The sequence below is a fragment of the Numenius arquata genome, chromosome 4 (assembly GCF_964106895.1).
Source record: "Numenius arquata chromosome 4, bNumArq3.hap1.1, whole genome shotgun sequence".
Lineage (NCBI taxonomy): Eukaryota > Metazoa > Chordata > Aves > Charadriiformes > Scolopacidae > Numenius > Numenius arquata.
This window is the reverse complement of record NC_133579.1, coordinates 34,177,482-34,193,413: the sequence shown is the minus strand read 5'-3', so window position 1 is coordinate 34,193,413 and position 15,932 is coordinate 34,177,482. Positions and strand designations below refer to the sequence as shown.

Sequence of the window (15,932 nt, the reverse complement as noted above, 5' to 3'; positions counted from 1 at the left end):
AGGATTTGAAGTGTCTTAAGAAAAATAGCTGGTATCTTGTTTGCAGAAGGGAATGCTTCATTATATAACCAAAATCTGTCAAGACAGCATTTTAAAAGTTCCCCCCAAAATAGCAGCAACAGAAGCCCACAGTGATGGGCCTTAAGTATGTTGCTTGTTCAGCTATGTTTTTCCTCAAGTTAAGCATTGTCCTGATTCCGCTGGTTCATAGAAAGGAGGCTCATAAATTAAATACATGTGTATTCCTTGTCTGAAACCTTTTTGTCTGAAAAGTATGGAATTTGCCTGTATCTGGTTGCCTTCACAGGGAAAAAATTATTACATCATTTCAATATATTAAAAAAAAAAATAATCTGTATATTCTTTTATTTAGGTCTGTACTAGAATCTGCCTACTATTGCAGGATTGCTTTGTGTGCTAAATGTATCATTAGGTGATCTGTTTGTAAATACTATTTATACAGTGCAAAATACAGACTCCTTTTGAAAATGTTATTCATAAAAGGAAATATATGCCAAGTAAGTACTTGTAAAATTTAGCCTATTACTTTCAACAAATACTTTATGCCTTGGAGGTAACGCTGAATTTGTCTGTGCTTGTTAATTTCCTGTTTGCCACTTGCATTCCTTGCTGATAACGAAAATCTTAAAGCCATAATTTTAATCAAAACTGTAGCTTTTCCCAGATTTATCAAGAGTCATCTTTTCCAGCATGTTGTCTTTATCAGGCTTCCATCTTCTTAATCTTCACTTGTAACTCCTTTATAACTTTGTCAATAGTGTGAAGTCGTCTAGCAACATTTCTGCTTTATAAAGCTGTAGCTGATATTCTGTAGTTCCAGTATTTATTTCAAGGTTTCTGGGTTGTTGTTTTTTTTTCAATATCTAGGCCACTAGTACTAATAAAATTCAATTTACAACATCATTGTTATATTGTGTAAAGACCCCAGTTTATTGGGCAGGAGATTTGTCCTTCTAGTTTTGACATATTTTCTGCTTTTTTTGGTATTGAAAAATAGTGTATAAGAGCGTTATTTCACTCCCTCATCATACATATCCCTATAGTATTCCGTTTTTTTCAAGTGTCCCTTAGCCTTTTTCTGGTTTTGGGACTGAAGATCTCAAAACTTTTTGCCTTAGTATCCAGCTGCTTTGCAAATAAGGCAGGTAAGGACTGACCAGAGCAGGCAGGTTGCATGTTCTAACCTAAATAGTTGACATTTCAGATTTCAACTGTTTTTTAACACTTATGAATAATCTAGATAATGCTTAAAAGATACAATAAAGTACAACTTCTTGCTTTGAGTGCCTTAATTTTAAATCCAGAATTACTTTTTGTTTCATGTGTCATTTACTACTTTTGTGTCTTAATAACTTAAGTATTGACATTTTTAATGTCTAATATATCAATAAAGTCAATAAAATACTTGGCTGAAGGCCTCTTTCATCACTTTACCATTTGATATAGATTTTATTTCAGATAAGATTTATCCTAGCAGTTTTCTAGCAGTCAGACTAAGTGGAATGCTGAATAATCTAGAAATATTTGCTTTTATAGTTTTTGGGAATATATATTATCACAGATAACATATTACTAAGAAGTCTGCCTCACAATGTGACATTGGGTTTTTTCTTTTTCTTTCCTCTCAGACAATGCAGATGTCGCTTTAGTTAATTTTTATGCTGATTGGTAAGTTATATAAGTTTTTTTTTTCTATCTTTAAACTTCTGTCTTTTGAAAACTGTCACGTTTGGCTTAGTTTTCTAATTAAAAATACAGTGGTATGTTGCATTCAAACTATTCTTTCCTGGTTTTTTTTATGTCCTCGTTACTTCCCCTTCTGTTGTTCTGTCATCTTTTGTTCATTCAGAGCTTCTACCAAAAAAGGAAAAAGGCTTCTATAGTAGTATGGAATGATGTGCTATGTAATTGATTTTTTTTTTTTAATTCTTTTTTCTTTTTTCCTCTTAGCAAGACTTAGCTCCTTAACACGGGATAGTCCAAAATATTCCATTTTCCTCTATGTTAATACCGTGCATGTATGCTGGAAAGAAAAAGACTTGAAATTACCCTAAAAATCAAATTCTTCTGTAATCTAGAAGACCTTCCGAGTGGAGAACTAGAGAAATTATAATTGAGGGATGAAACCTGAGCAACTGGAAAATGAAAGAACTTGGGGGTGAGATTAGTTAGACATTGGGAAAGACATACTTAGAGGGACCTGTTTACTTGAAATTATGGTGTGGTTTTTTTTAAAAAAACTTGCGTATAAAATCATCATTGGAATTAATTTATACACCCTTTTTTTTATTGTCTAAGAAGTAACTTTAAATATTCTGTTCTGCTCCATTAATATTTTCAAAAGATCTTTAGCAAGAAAGAAACCAGAAAAGTATTCAGAGAAAATAAAATTTTACATGCAAATTAATGTAGAAAATTAGATTAGAAAAATAAGTAATTTTCTGTCTTCCTTGATTAAAGTAATCTTGGATGTAAATACCTTTTAGATGTAAACTGATATATAAACTGAAGCACTGCACTTGAAGTATTCCTCTCCCTGCTGTTTTGCTTTGTGAGCATAAAATGTTGGCCTTCAGAATCAAAGGATGTGTGGGTGATGAGACTTCTGATTCCTTTCACCTCATTCACATCCCATTATATGGCTAAGTCTGTAGGTCTGTACGGCCTAGAAATAGCAAGTGCACAGAGCTTTACATGAAAAATTTACAATTTGTCTTTGCTGATAATTCATTCAACTAGTAGCAGGCTAATTTTAATTGTTTTTTAAAAGTGATTTTGAAAATTTTGTACCCAGTCTTTACATGTAGAATGAAGTTCTCAGTAAAGACGCTTATAATGCCTTCATTTAAACTTTGCATGAAGATAGACATTACACTAATCTAAATCAGTTTAACTTTTGTATATACCTGTCATTTTATAGACAATTTTTGTGTTCAATTAGTTTGCATCTGTTCATTTGCTACCGCAGACTAAATTGATAAAAGGCACATTTAAACCAACAGAATTTTTCTTTGGAGAGATTGCATTCATTTACCAAGCTATTTGTTTTAAATGTCTTTCTTTATAATGAATAGTGCAACTAAGTAACTTGTTATGTAAGAAACTAGGTCTAATCTCTTACTTGTTCTGCATAGAATTATGCTATAAAGGCTGCCTTTTAAAATAAGTAAATAAATGAAACATAAGATGGTTATTTTCAGTTTGTGATCTGCAGATACCTGGACTACTTCAAAAGGTTTTATTAAAGATAACCAAGGAAAGTAAACCTATGGAGAGTAAATTTACTACACTGAGATGTGGGGTGTTGCCAGTGAAAAATCACTTCTGGACTTTGCAAAAGACAAAATGCAAGAGGCTAAAAATCCATGTTCTGATACTTCTGTAATAGAGGGGAAGATGCCATTATTTTAAAACTTGATATAGTAAGGTAACAAGCGTCCTGTTTCAGGACCTTATTAACACAACTCTTTCTGCAAATCCCCACTGTTACTGAATCCTCTCTAGAATAGGTTTGCTTTGAATGTAAAGATTTGCATATGTTTGCAAGTCGATTCACATTATAGTAGGCCATAATTTTAAAACATTACAGCCTTTATTATGATCATTACACGTAGGCATTCTGTAATAACCCCTCAAGGTAGCGTACTGCCAGCCTGTGATGTAAGGTGACCTTTGAATGAGAATAGATCAGTTTCGCTAATGTAGATACTCTGCTACGAGGGTGGAGAAGATTGAGGGACAAGGAAGCCATATGTAACACGTATGCTACAAAAATGTGTAGCATACACGCGTTGCCCAGAATCAGGTTTCTTTCAGAAAATGGCCTTAAGCCCTGTTTGTATTTTGAGAGCAAAACCTACCTTTTGACTGGAGTGTTTGCTGTTGTAGACATAAGAGTGTCTCCAGGTGATCACTGCTAAGTTTATGCAGGTCTTCAGTGCGGGCTGGTTTATTGCAAGTCTATTTCATAAGGTCTCATTCTGAGAACTTCTACAGTGCTGTTATATGTCTTCAATTTAAAATTCTACCATGTGTTTAAAAGAACAGAATATAAAATAATTTTATTGACATATTAATAATGGGCTTGTGCACTAATGATACCCTAAATTCCCCAAAGCCACCAAAAGCATCTTTACAATCCTACAGCCTTTTCCATGGGCAGACATGACTGGAAGAAGGGACCCATGGGATTCTCTTTGTTCATAGTGCTGTAGTAGCAGTCTTGAGCAATAATATAAGCAATATTATAACTTCTATTGTTGATCCTTATAAAGTTCTCTGCTATTTCTTGAAGGTGTTAGTTGCTGAATAATTGAATCTCAACAATCTAAGTAACTTACTTTATTATAGTCTTTAAACTACTTCCCCAGGGATAATTCAGGTAGAAAAAATGAAGACCAGACTTTCTGAATAGAATATATTTCCTAGAGGCTTATAAGTGATTAATGGTGTTTCTTAAGCAGATAAAGCAAGGGGGCACATCTTTAACTATGTATTCTTTTAGAATGATTTTTTTTTTTTTTTTTTTTTCCCTACTTGAATTATTCAAGTTACTTTTGAACCTATTGGTATCCAGATACTGGAATGATTACAAGTAGATGTTCTTTTCCAATAGATTTTCTTTTTTTTTTTCCTTCTTTTTCCTTCAAAGATTGAAATATTCTGAGTCATCAATTAAAATATTTCAAATTAATATTTTGAAGTTGTGATTTTTATTTTCTATCCACAGGTGCCGCTTTAGCCAAATGCTGCATCCCATTTTTGAGGAAGCTTCTAATGTAATTAAGGAAGAATATCCAGATAAGAATCAAGTGGTGTTTGCTAGAGTAGACTGTGATCAGCATTGTAAGTAAATCCCGATTTAGGTTTTTCTGTGCTATCCTGCCAGCAAGTTACTCATATTGAAGAATATACTAGACAGCAATTTAAAGTGTAGTTGGACCTGCCCCATCATTTAGCCCAGAGTTGCTTCTGTACATCAGTGAACCTGTTCTTCCAAATTTGTCAGGGCAATCTCCAGTGTTGCTTTCTCATTGCATCCATAAACATGCACTTATATCCATTCAGCCTGTCTTATTTAATGGGGGGAAAAAGACCTGAGATTATAAATTGAATGGGTTTATTGAGGGATTAGAGAAGCACTACAGCTACAAATGGTGCAGATCTTCACAGCCAAGAAAAGGGAGGGCTAAGCTGCCATTGTCAGCATCAAAACGATGTTCTGCTCACATCTTGGTTCTTTCTTGCAGATTTAAAAGTCAGTAAATCCACTCAAGCATCTTCCACTGGCACCATCTTGTGCTCTATTTTGTGTGCATGCAGGTAGTTGGCCAACAATAAGAACACCTGTTGTGATCTTGAAAGAGAACTCAAGCATTAAAAAAATAAAAAATTTAAGGGAGCGAACGGTATCAACTCAGTTTCTGAGATGTAAGAGAAGCTGATTCCTCAAACTGTTGGGAGTGGCCAAGGACATTCTGTTTTGTCCTTTCCCGAAGATCAGTAAGACCAGTTCATGATCACAGGAAACTTAAATGCCTCTGGGATGAATCACTGAGATATCAGACCCCCTTTACAGCCATAGCTGGAAAAGATGTGGAAGTATTCACCTAGGGTGTGTGAGCAGCTCTGAAACATTCACCTGCCTTCCTAAGTTGCAGTGGTATGGATGTGTTGGGAAACTGTTACAAAAACTTAAGCGTATGTGTTCTTGAAGAGCAGCTACATTAGACCCACAGTTGTAAAATCTCCTCTGAGCAGATCTCTTCTAGTGCATTGAATACAGTGAGAAGGGTGCACTTGTGTAACTGCCTGTAGCATTTCCAGAGCAGCAGCAGAATGGAGAGGTGTGGCTATTCTTATTGTGCTTCGTAAGATATGCTTTAGTCTCCTTGACTTACAAGTTCAATAGAATTTTTTTTCTTTCACCTAACAGAGACAACATTGTAACAAGAATGTTTTCCTACCTCCTTCCTGAACAGCCTTTTCTAGAATCATAGATTTCTAGGGGGCTGTGGTGGGTTTTTGTTTTGGGGGTGTTGGGTTTTATTAGTTCGGTGGGGTTTTTTGGGCCTGGCATACCTTCCCAGAGCTCAAATACTTAATTACATTCTCAGCTTCTTTCTTTTTCACACTTGGTGTTCTTTGCTTCTGATCATGTGTCTGTATCCGTCTATATGGTGTGTACTTGGGAGATCTTAACCAAAAGCATAACATTAACTATTCAAATTTGCCATCCCTAAAAGTCAATTTTCAAGTAAGGCAATGAAATCCTTTGGAGGAGTATATTGAAGGCAAAGCCTGATATGCAGTCTTTGCTGACGTTTTCTTATTGAGCGTTTTGTCTGTCTTTGTTCTGAGATCTACTGCAGGATCTACCCGAGTAAACTACTCTTGATCTTTTGCCACTGCGATTGTAGAAAATAAATGTGTGCAGTTGTAGCACACATTCTGACTGGTTTTGTATCAGCTTGTTAAACCAGTCGCTCTACATACTTGAAATTACTTTTGCATATACTTTTGTATATATTTTATCACTTTCATTGGCTAAGAAAACTCTGCTGCCTTTTCCCCAGCCTCTCACCACCCCAGTACTTGAAACACTTTATGAGCTTGTTGCTTGATCTTCTCACATGCTCACTTAATTGAGCTCATCAGAGCTTGTTACAGAGAGCCAAGGCCTGGATGGCAGAGGAGATGCTACAGCAGAGATTATCTGCCTTCCCCTGGGAGTAGGTGTAGTGAGCTTAACAGTCTGAGGCAGCCAAGTGTTTTGGTCGGTCTTCTTATTGCTGGAATACCACAAGTTCTCTGTATTTACTCTGTCCTTAATTTAAGAAGTAGATGAGCATGACTTCTGCTGCAGAAGTTGCAAAATGTGAGAATTAAAAATAAAATCCTATAATCACAGACCAGGTATCTTTCCCAATCTGCGTTATCGTTTTGAATTAAATAGCAAAGCTGTGTATGTCAAAGCCATTCCTGGTTTCTAGTGTTGATTTGCTGGGTTGTAAGCAATGGTACATTTCCTGGCACATGGTTATTGAGTATGTCCTAAAGTTTCAACTATTTTAACTTTGATTTTAACATATGTAAATAGCAGTTTTTCAGTAAGAGGGTGGATGCTACTATATTATCCAGCTTGGGCCTGCTGTAGTAGTTTACTAAATATTAGAGTCAAGATTGTCATTATCTTTTTTCCCTGTTTTACCTTTATATTTTTGTATGTGTTCACATACTTTAGCAATACTAGGTTTATGCCAATATTTTGGGGTTTGTTATCCCTGCAGATTTCATACCACTAGCAGTTCACTATTAGGATGATATTCTAGAGGTGGTGGATTATTTGCATTACAAATGATCTGTTTCTTTTTGAAGCCAAGACTCTGTAGGGAATCCAAATAGCTGATTTCAGGCCACTCAAAAACAGCTTTCAGAATGGTCAGCCAGGCATAGATACTTTCCATTTAATGCACTATTATTGAAGCACACTGCAGGGCCCAACAGCTCACACCAGCTTCTGAGGGTAAAGCAAATTAAAGAGAATTATTGATGCACTGCCAAATGTTTGATGCTTAATGACAAAACCATCATTCTGTCTGCTTTTATAGCCAATATAAAGATGTTTTTCTGGAAACTGATAGGCCCTAATGTCATTAAATACAAAATCTAAATATTAACACTATACTAAGCCTCTGTATTTGTTGTATTTTACATCAGTTTATAATCTTGTGGAAGACAATTATAACTGAAATGTGTAAGTTAAGTCATCAGGCTGTTTTTAAGATGGTGTGGAACATAGGCTAAAGGTAAAGCTGTTGAAGCAGGTAGTTGAAACTGGTACTCTTTCAATTTCCAAGACCTCATCCTTTTATAAATATCTAAGTTCTACTACATTGTTTGCTCTTAAAATCTTCAGAGGTTTTGGTATGTTTGACTTAGTAATTCACTTACCTTAAAAATTATGCACCTCTATTTTAAGTGTAATACCTAGTAAAAGTGACCTCCCAAATAAAATCATAGAAGATCTTTCTGCATATATATTATTGGAAGGTGGTTTTTTTGGTGGGTTCCTTTTTTTGCTTGCTTGTGGTTTTTTTGTGGGTGGTGGTGGTTTGTGCTTTGTTTTTTTTATCCTTTGTGTTTAGTGTGTTTAGTAGCAAGGTTAGAAACTTACTTGGTAACATGGATTTTCTCTGTTTCTGTTCTCTGTGAGTGAATGTTGCAATATAGAACTCATGTTTCTGGAGGAGAGTTTGTATTTTGAACAATTTCTATGAATTCAATATTACCAGTACAGAATTCTTATAAATTAAAATATGCATTGGGGTTTAAATTTTACTGCACCATTATTTCCTTTGGTTTCTGAGTTAAAAAATAAAAAAAAAAAAGCTGGTTTGAATAGATCTTTGTGTTTCCAAACAGAAAACAGCTTCTCTCCAGTAGGGTGTTGAGAGGGAGGTGCTTTGCTAGTTTGCTCGTTTGTTTAGGGAACTCTTGTTCTTTCTTTCAAAACATCCATGAGTGATACTCTCATACAGTAAGTACAGTGAGCTGCTGATCTCTCTGGGTCTGGCCATCCTGGTAACATGTGCTAATGGTAATCTTCAGAGAGTTACTTAGGTTGTATTGCTGCTGTGCCTTTGGTAAGCAAAATAACTTGGTACAATAACAAATTTGGAGGTTCATAATGAACTATAAATGAAACTGTAAGCAAGGATGAGGATTTAATGGCATTTCTAACACTTTGCCTGGAAAAAAATACTGGTCTGAGAGAGTTATCTTTGGATAAAATAAAAAGTGGAAGGGATTCAGAGAGGCTGTTGACAGCTCTCCTCAGGAGAGCCATTTTGTTAGCCTGTCAGAAAAGGTTACGGGATACCTACTGATGAGTCCCTGCTAAGAGGAGGCATGGCTGTTGTGAATGCTCCTTTGCAGCAGAAGGTGGTCTAGATTTGCTGTTTCCCAGCTTCTTAGGAGCTGAGTTTGGTGTAGAACATTGATGTTCTTGTACCTGTTTTGGTCCAGCGTACAAGTCGCCAGTATCACAATCATTGGTGTAGGATGCCTAGTTTAGATAGTGTCTCCATGTCCTTCCTAATTCTGCTTCCTATTAATACTCCTAGGTCTTATGTTTGTGTGCAAGTGTCATGAGAGGAGTAATTTAACTGGGGAGAATTAATGCTGTATTATGAAATACTTAACAATAAGTAGTGCTGCATGCAGGAAAGTAGTAGGCAAAAAGGCCTTTTAAGTGAACTGAACTTGAGAGAGAGTGTGAACTTAAATGAAAGGTACCTATCAAAGACAGATTTCATTTCTTATCTGTAGTGTGCCCTGGCAGGTAGCCTGAGGGACTTCAAAAGATGTGATTGATCTCAAGTGAGCAAGCGGAATACTCATTTGGTAGTCCCAGCTTCAAATATACAGCTTCGAGATGGAAGGTGTTGCACAAGGGTGAGGAAGGGTTAAGGTGATTTGGCACAAAAAAAGGATTACTGTTAGAACCTGTAATTTCAAGATATATATATATGTTGAATTTATATAGAGAGCTATGCAAGTCCTATAAACATCATGTTAAAACAAAATTAGAAAATGCCGTAGCTTGGGTTTGTGCTAGCTCTTCCTCAGACAACATGAAGATCTTCCTTAGAACAAGGGACACTACGAGTATTTTCAGAAGTTATTTTTATATGGCGTTTGAGTTTTGGAACTTTGATTTTTCTTCCAGATTGTTTTTCAGGCTGTTGTAGTGCTCTGTTTGGCATGTGAAATGCTTCAGGTGGTGCCTTATATTATGAGATGCGCATTTGGAATAATTATCAGTATTGTTCAAATCCTAGTGGACGCATTTTTCAAGAGCCAGTCCTGTAGACTTAAAATATAAATATTTACTTGGTGGCATGACCCTAGAAGACTATGACAGTGGACTGGGTTAATGGCAGGGTGGTATCCTGACACCTATAAATATTGCTGGTCCGTCAGTGTGAAGGACCTTCTTAACTACGTTGTGAGTGGGAGCCTGCTTCGATATAGTGTGTCTCGATTCAGTGTTTCAACTTATTTGTCATTGTGCATTCAATTTTAATTTAGTGACATGAACATGAGATTGTGATGTGATTGAATGTATGAGCCATAGTCTCTGGACAGTGTTTTGAGGTGTTAACCTAGAGCAATGAAGTCTGAAGCCATCTGGGAATCAGGTCACAGGCTGCGTGGTTACTTGAAGCTGTAGTTTAGGTAATGTGTATATAGGCTGTGTGAAATGCCAGGCACCCTCAAAAAATGAGTTTTGGCATTCCTTTGAATAGAGGAACAAATGATGCTTAGACAACAGAGAAGTGGCTAACAATGCAAGAGATACGGTAAAGATATGGACCACAAACGATAGCTCATAAAGGATGTTTTCTTGGAGAAGCTTGCTCAGTAGACATTGTGGGAGACTGTCTTATAAGACCTGAGTGTAAATGTCAGGCTCCATGTAAAAGTCTCTTTCAAAACAACAAAAGCTGCTGTCTCATCCCTATTGTAAGAGGCAGATTTGCTTTCTTTTCAGTAGTTCAGGAGAAGTATCAATACAGCCTGTCTATGAAGAAAACTGAGTGACTGTGAAGACTTTCCTCTTTGATTATGTGGAACGAATACTAGAAAATAGTCTGGGCAGTTTAGAAATGGTTGGATGCCAACAGGTATTCGTGCAAAACAGGGAGGAGAGAATCATCTCTTTTCAACAGTCATTGCTCTGCTTGAAATTTCTGATTTGTAGAAGATGAGAAGGTGATAAAGTATGTCAGTAGCTCCCTATTATAACTAGTGTGAAACTGTTCTGGTGGCATAGACACTAGGCTTGTGATTTAATGATTAATTGGGCAAAATACAAACTCAAGGTTTGTACTTTCTGTACCTTAGTACCTGAAGAAACTGTAAAGTTGTAGCTGGGGGACTTTTTTTTTTTTCTTTAGGTATGTTATCTTTATCTGATTCAAATACTACTTTTCATCAGAAAATGGGCCGTGAGACTGGAAATATTTTTAAATTTAATTTAGGATTTACTATAACTAATGCGATCTATGAATGAGTTCAAACAATATTCCATGTATTTGCATTGTATATTTCCAATTTTAAAAGGAATATAATTTTGTAGTTGCTCTGCTTATGCTAACTCTACCTGTATCAAATGCCAGGGCTTAATGAAGCATTTAAGATTTACTCTATTTGACTTTTGAATGAATTCAAACAATTTTTCATGTACTTGCATTTTATATTTTGTAAAAAGATGGTTTTCAAATACTTACTTGTATAGGACTGTCATCTCTCTGTGTTAGTTCAAATACCAGTATTCATGGAATCTCAATGTAATTTGTAAAGAGCATGCAAGTTCTGACTTATGAAATAATGTTTGAATTCAGTCTTGGGAGTGGGCATTTTATTACCATTAATTTTTTTACACAACTTCAGCACTTGATGAGGATTCACATTCCTAGGGACTGCAATAATAATTTCAGAGAACCTTCAAGACTCCCTGAATGCCCATTCTGCAACCTGTGCATCCTCCTATAACTGTGGAAATAACCCAAAGGAAGAAGTCCATGTTGTGAAACAAAGTGTAATTTTGGTGTTCTCTTGCCATGGAGTTCTGTAACAGTAACAGCGTTTAATCTCGATGTGTTTCTGTGAAACCTTGGTATGTAGTGCTCCTTGTCTCTAAAGAGACCTTGGTCAAGTTTTGATAGACTGATGTACCATCAGACCAAATGTCCTTCTGTCAACAGAAGAGAAAGGCAGCAAACGCCTGGTTGCTGATGTTGTTTGTCTTCTGCTGAGCAAATATAAAGTGATTCCTCCCCCGTGATACTTGCCAACTTCTTGCAGGCAGCTCTTAGGTACTTTAACTGAAAAAATGATGGAATTTAAAGGAAGAAAAAACTATCGATCTAATACTTGTTAACTTGTTAACATTGAATATATTTGCATCTTCCCTTGAGAAATTTGTATTAATTTGAAATAAAAGTAATCTGAATTGAGGACATAAAATGTTTTACCCTTAATTTTAACTGTAATTAGTGCATTAAATATCCCAGAAGATTTTCTTAGGAAACAGTCAAGTCCTTTCTTGGTCAAAATTTATATTTCGTGATATTTTAATATTGATGCAAAGCTTGTTAGGAACTGGGCTTAGCTAGTCATGCTTTTAAGCTTACTGGTTTGAGGGATGCTAAAGAACATTTTTATGGAGTAGGTATGTTTCTTATTCTTTTGCTGTGTATGTTTTTTCAGTCAGTTGGGGAATGACTTATTTCCAGTTGTGCAGGGTTTTAATTTTGGTTTGCAACTGAGGTGTGTATGTTAGCTGCCCATTTTCAGCAGTTTGCTCATGACAGCTGCCTCTAAATAATAGTTTTCACATGACTCCTGTCTCTATTCTCTTTAAGAAAGAGTAAGATAGAAGGCAAACCTGCTTTGCGGTAAATATGTAATTGAGAAGAAAGGACCTGAAGTGCATCCTTTGACTTCTAAGGAGTCAGTGAAAAGTAACAGGACATGCATCCAGACTATGTACCTTCCTCTCCGTTGACTGGATGAAACTTTCCTCTGTCTCCAAAGGACAAATTGGTCCTCACCCTTTACTTGAGAGAGAAGGGGAAGCGGGGTGGGTGTGGTTGACTGGAATGAGTCACCTCAAAGGATTAAGCAGCTCTGGAAAGTGGGCAGATTGCTCCTATTTAGGGATTTAGTTGGATTTAAGTACAAACAGGATTGAGGTTTAGGTAAACTGCATCCCACTCTCTAGTAAAGAACACTCAGTTTTCAAAGGGGCTGTGAGATATTTTTTTGTTGTTGTTGTTTCTAGATATATTTCCCTGGGGAAGAGTGAACAGGAGGGCATAATTAAAGCAAAAGGAAAGTGCTTGTGGAAATCTACTTAGCATTATGTGCTTTGTTCCTATTGTTTGGTTTTAGTCTTGTTTTCCTGAGAATCCATAGTGTATCTGGTTACCTTGTTTCTTCAGTTCTTCCTCATAAAAACTCCTTGAAAGTTTTGGCTGAACTTCAACCACATCTGAAAGAGGGAAGAATATTCAAAGCTATTAACTACTTACAAAATTTGATTAAAGTGGTTGCTGGATACTGGAGATGCACAAAACCAATTTCTGCACTGTAGGAAAGGTCACTGTAAAAACTCAAAGCTGATGGGTCCTGCTCAGTGTGCTCTGAACCAGTTGCTGGTGATGTATAAGTTTCCCCGTCAATGCGTAGCTGGGAACCAGCTGTGACACCTATTGCAACTTTCTGTGTCCCAGTGATTAACCACAGTGGAAGAGGGACAAAGGGGCACTTAAAGTACTCTGGTGGGGCATAGTGAGGAACCAGATTATTGCCTTAGTATTGGTTGAAGATAAGGAGCACAAGATGCGCATTTGTGGAAAACAAAAAATCGATTCTGCTCAGCTTTCTTCTTTGCTCTTCTAATTTTACTGTAAATTTATTCTTCTTCTTTTACATTTGTAACTCTCGTGAATAAATAACATATAGTTAAATAGCTGACCTGTTATATAAAGGTGAAAATAGCTAGTGCTCTTATGCTAGATGAATGCAAATACATGTTACTTTGTTGTATGAAGCTCTGTGCGGCCCAAGTCTAGAAGAAAGCTGGCTGCATGTATAGATATACAGGAAGAAATGTCTTGAAGGGAATGCTGACACTGGTTGACCAGAGAGGTGTTTGCCTTAATTTAGATACCTGAAATTTTGTGTTCCTTCAAAACCTGAACAGCTTAGAACTGTAATAGCAGTCTTCTGGCCTTTATAGGATTCAAGAAATATATTGCATAGGGTTCATGTTCTCTAAAAATTAAGACTTGGCAGATATATTTCCAGCGCTGTGATTGATAAAAATCCTAGTTTAAAGGAAAATAGGGGATGATGTATTTTATTAAAGTTTTCTCATGTGGATTAATTAACTGAGATTTGGCAAGCTTTTAAGATTCTCATGTTCTTGTTATGCTCTTAAATTGGTTTTCCCAGTTGTTTGTAGGAAGTGTACTAAATGAATATAGCTGACCAAGTCGGATCTTTACTTACCCCAGATTTTGGTCATGACTTTATGAAGATCAGTATATGTGAGAAATACTGTAGCTGCTACCCATTCTCTCTCCTATGGTGGTGTTTGGGTTTTGCTTTTTTTTTTTTAGTTTGTTCTTGTCTAAAGATGTAGAACTACTGGTTCAGAGATTCCATTTACATGCACACACATACATGTATAAGATACCATGTTCAGTGTATTTCTGTATTTGTAGGGTTTTGGTTTTATCTTCTTAATTTCTTTTTAGCGGATATAGCGCAGAGATACAGGATAAGCAAATATCCAACTCTGAAACTCTTCCGGAACGGAATGATGATGAAGAGAGAATACAGGGGCCAGAGATCTGTGACAGCAATAGCAGATTATATCAGGCAGCAGAAGAGTAACCCTATTCGGGAGGTCCAGGATTTGGAAGAAATTAGTTCTCTTGATGTAAGTCTTTCAATTTTGTTCCTTTTAAATGTATATATTTTTTTTTTGATGTTGAACTAGTGAAATGTAATGTATTTGAAGTACATATTTACTTTTTTTCCATGCAGAAATGTTGTGAGCATTTGTTTTATTTTTTAACTGAGTAGAAAACTGGATCATTTCCAATATTACAAATTATTACATTATAATCACTTTTAACTGCATTCATTTTGTTACGGTAACTTCACTATCAAATCACTTATTTTACCTGTAATCGTTTGAAAAGAATCATATGTTATATTTGATACGATACTTCTAATATTCCTTACTGGAAAAATATCCACAAGAATGCTTCTCAGTATTGAAAAGGCAGAAAAGAAAAAACTTTGGCACAGTTATTGACTGTTGAATGAATGGCACCTCTGTATTTAATATACTTAGGGAGTAATGATAGTTTTTGATAGCTTTAGGTAATTTATAATTTAACCTTTGTTTTTACAGCGCAGCCGAAGAAATATTGTTGGATACTTTGAGCAAAAGGACTCTGACAATTACAGAACCTTTGAAAGAGTAGCGAATATTTTGCATGATGATTGTGTATTCCTGTCTGCCTTTGGGTAAGTTCTGAAATTTGTTGATTGCATGGCTTCATTATTGAAATTATGTTAATGAATTGTACATAATTTAATTGAATGGACTTCTTTGATACTTTCAGTGTGGCATAACTGAAGAGACTAGACCTTAACAGATAAAAACACCAAAAGAAGGATAGGAGGAAGGGGGAGAGAACTCCTCCTGCCCTTAAAGTTTCAGATTTCTCCTTGCTATACAGATTTAAAGCAATATTTAAAAATATTAAAAGATCTTCACTGGAGGAAGAAGAATAAATTGGGAGTGAGTGATTCCCTTTTTAAGTAGCATAACAAAATGCAATTATAGATTCCTTCTGCAGTGTTTAATGTCCTAGCGCTAACCAATTTAAAGTGATTGGGCATTAATGTGAATGCAGTGGTTTGCAGTCTACCCATGGTTGCAAGATGAGGAATTCACATGGGTTATACTTGCTTTTGTACCGCATAGAGTTACCCTGAGGCGTTTTTGAATTGGATGTAGTGAAGGATAGTGGAGAAACTCTGAGGATGTATCAGGGTAGAAAATGTTTCATTTGTGTGAACAAAATTTGTTGGCCATCAGTAATGCCTCTTCCAACATGTCTCCAAAAAGAAATTTGGGTGTGGGGGAGAGTATTTGTGATGTGCAGGAGTACATGTGACTTTCCTTTCCTTCAGTTCCCAATTAGGTATCCTATGACTGTGTAAGCAGCCTTGGCCATGAGAGAATAATCAAATCTTGTAAATCTGTGATCTGTAGATCCATCAGTTTTATCTCCAAAGAATGGCCATTATCTCAAATGTTT

The 15,932-nt window shown here is 36.0% G+C and overlaps 1 protein-coding gene across 1 annotated transcript in view; it reads left to right on the top strand.

The window, feature by feature from the left end:
* Positions 1 to 15,932, top strand: part of ERP44 (endoplasmic reticulum protein 44) — a 54,148-nt gene that overhangs the window by 20,370 nt on the left and 17,846 nt on the right. The window contains exons 3-6 of the mRNA XM_074146180.1: positions 1,650 to 1,689; positions 4,751 to 4,866; positions 14,352 to 14,536; positions 15,017 to 15,132. Of these exons, the coding sequence (XP_074002281.1) occupies positions 1,650 to 1,689; positions 4,751 to 4,866; positions 14,352 to 14,536; positions 15,017 to 15,132 (457 nt within the window). The remainder of the gene's footprint in view (positions 1 to 1,649; positions 1,690 to 4,750; positions 4,867 to 14,351; positions 14,537 to 15,016; positions 15,133 to 15,932) is intronic.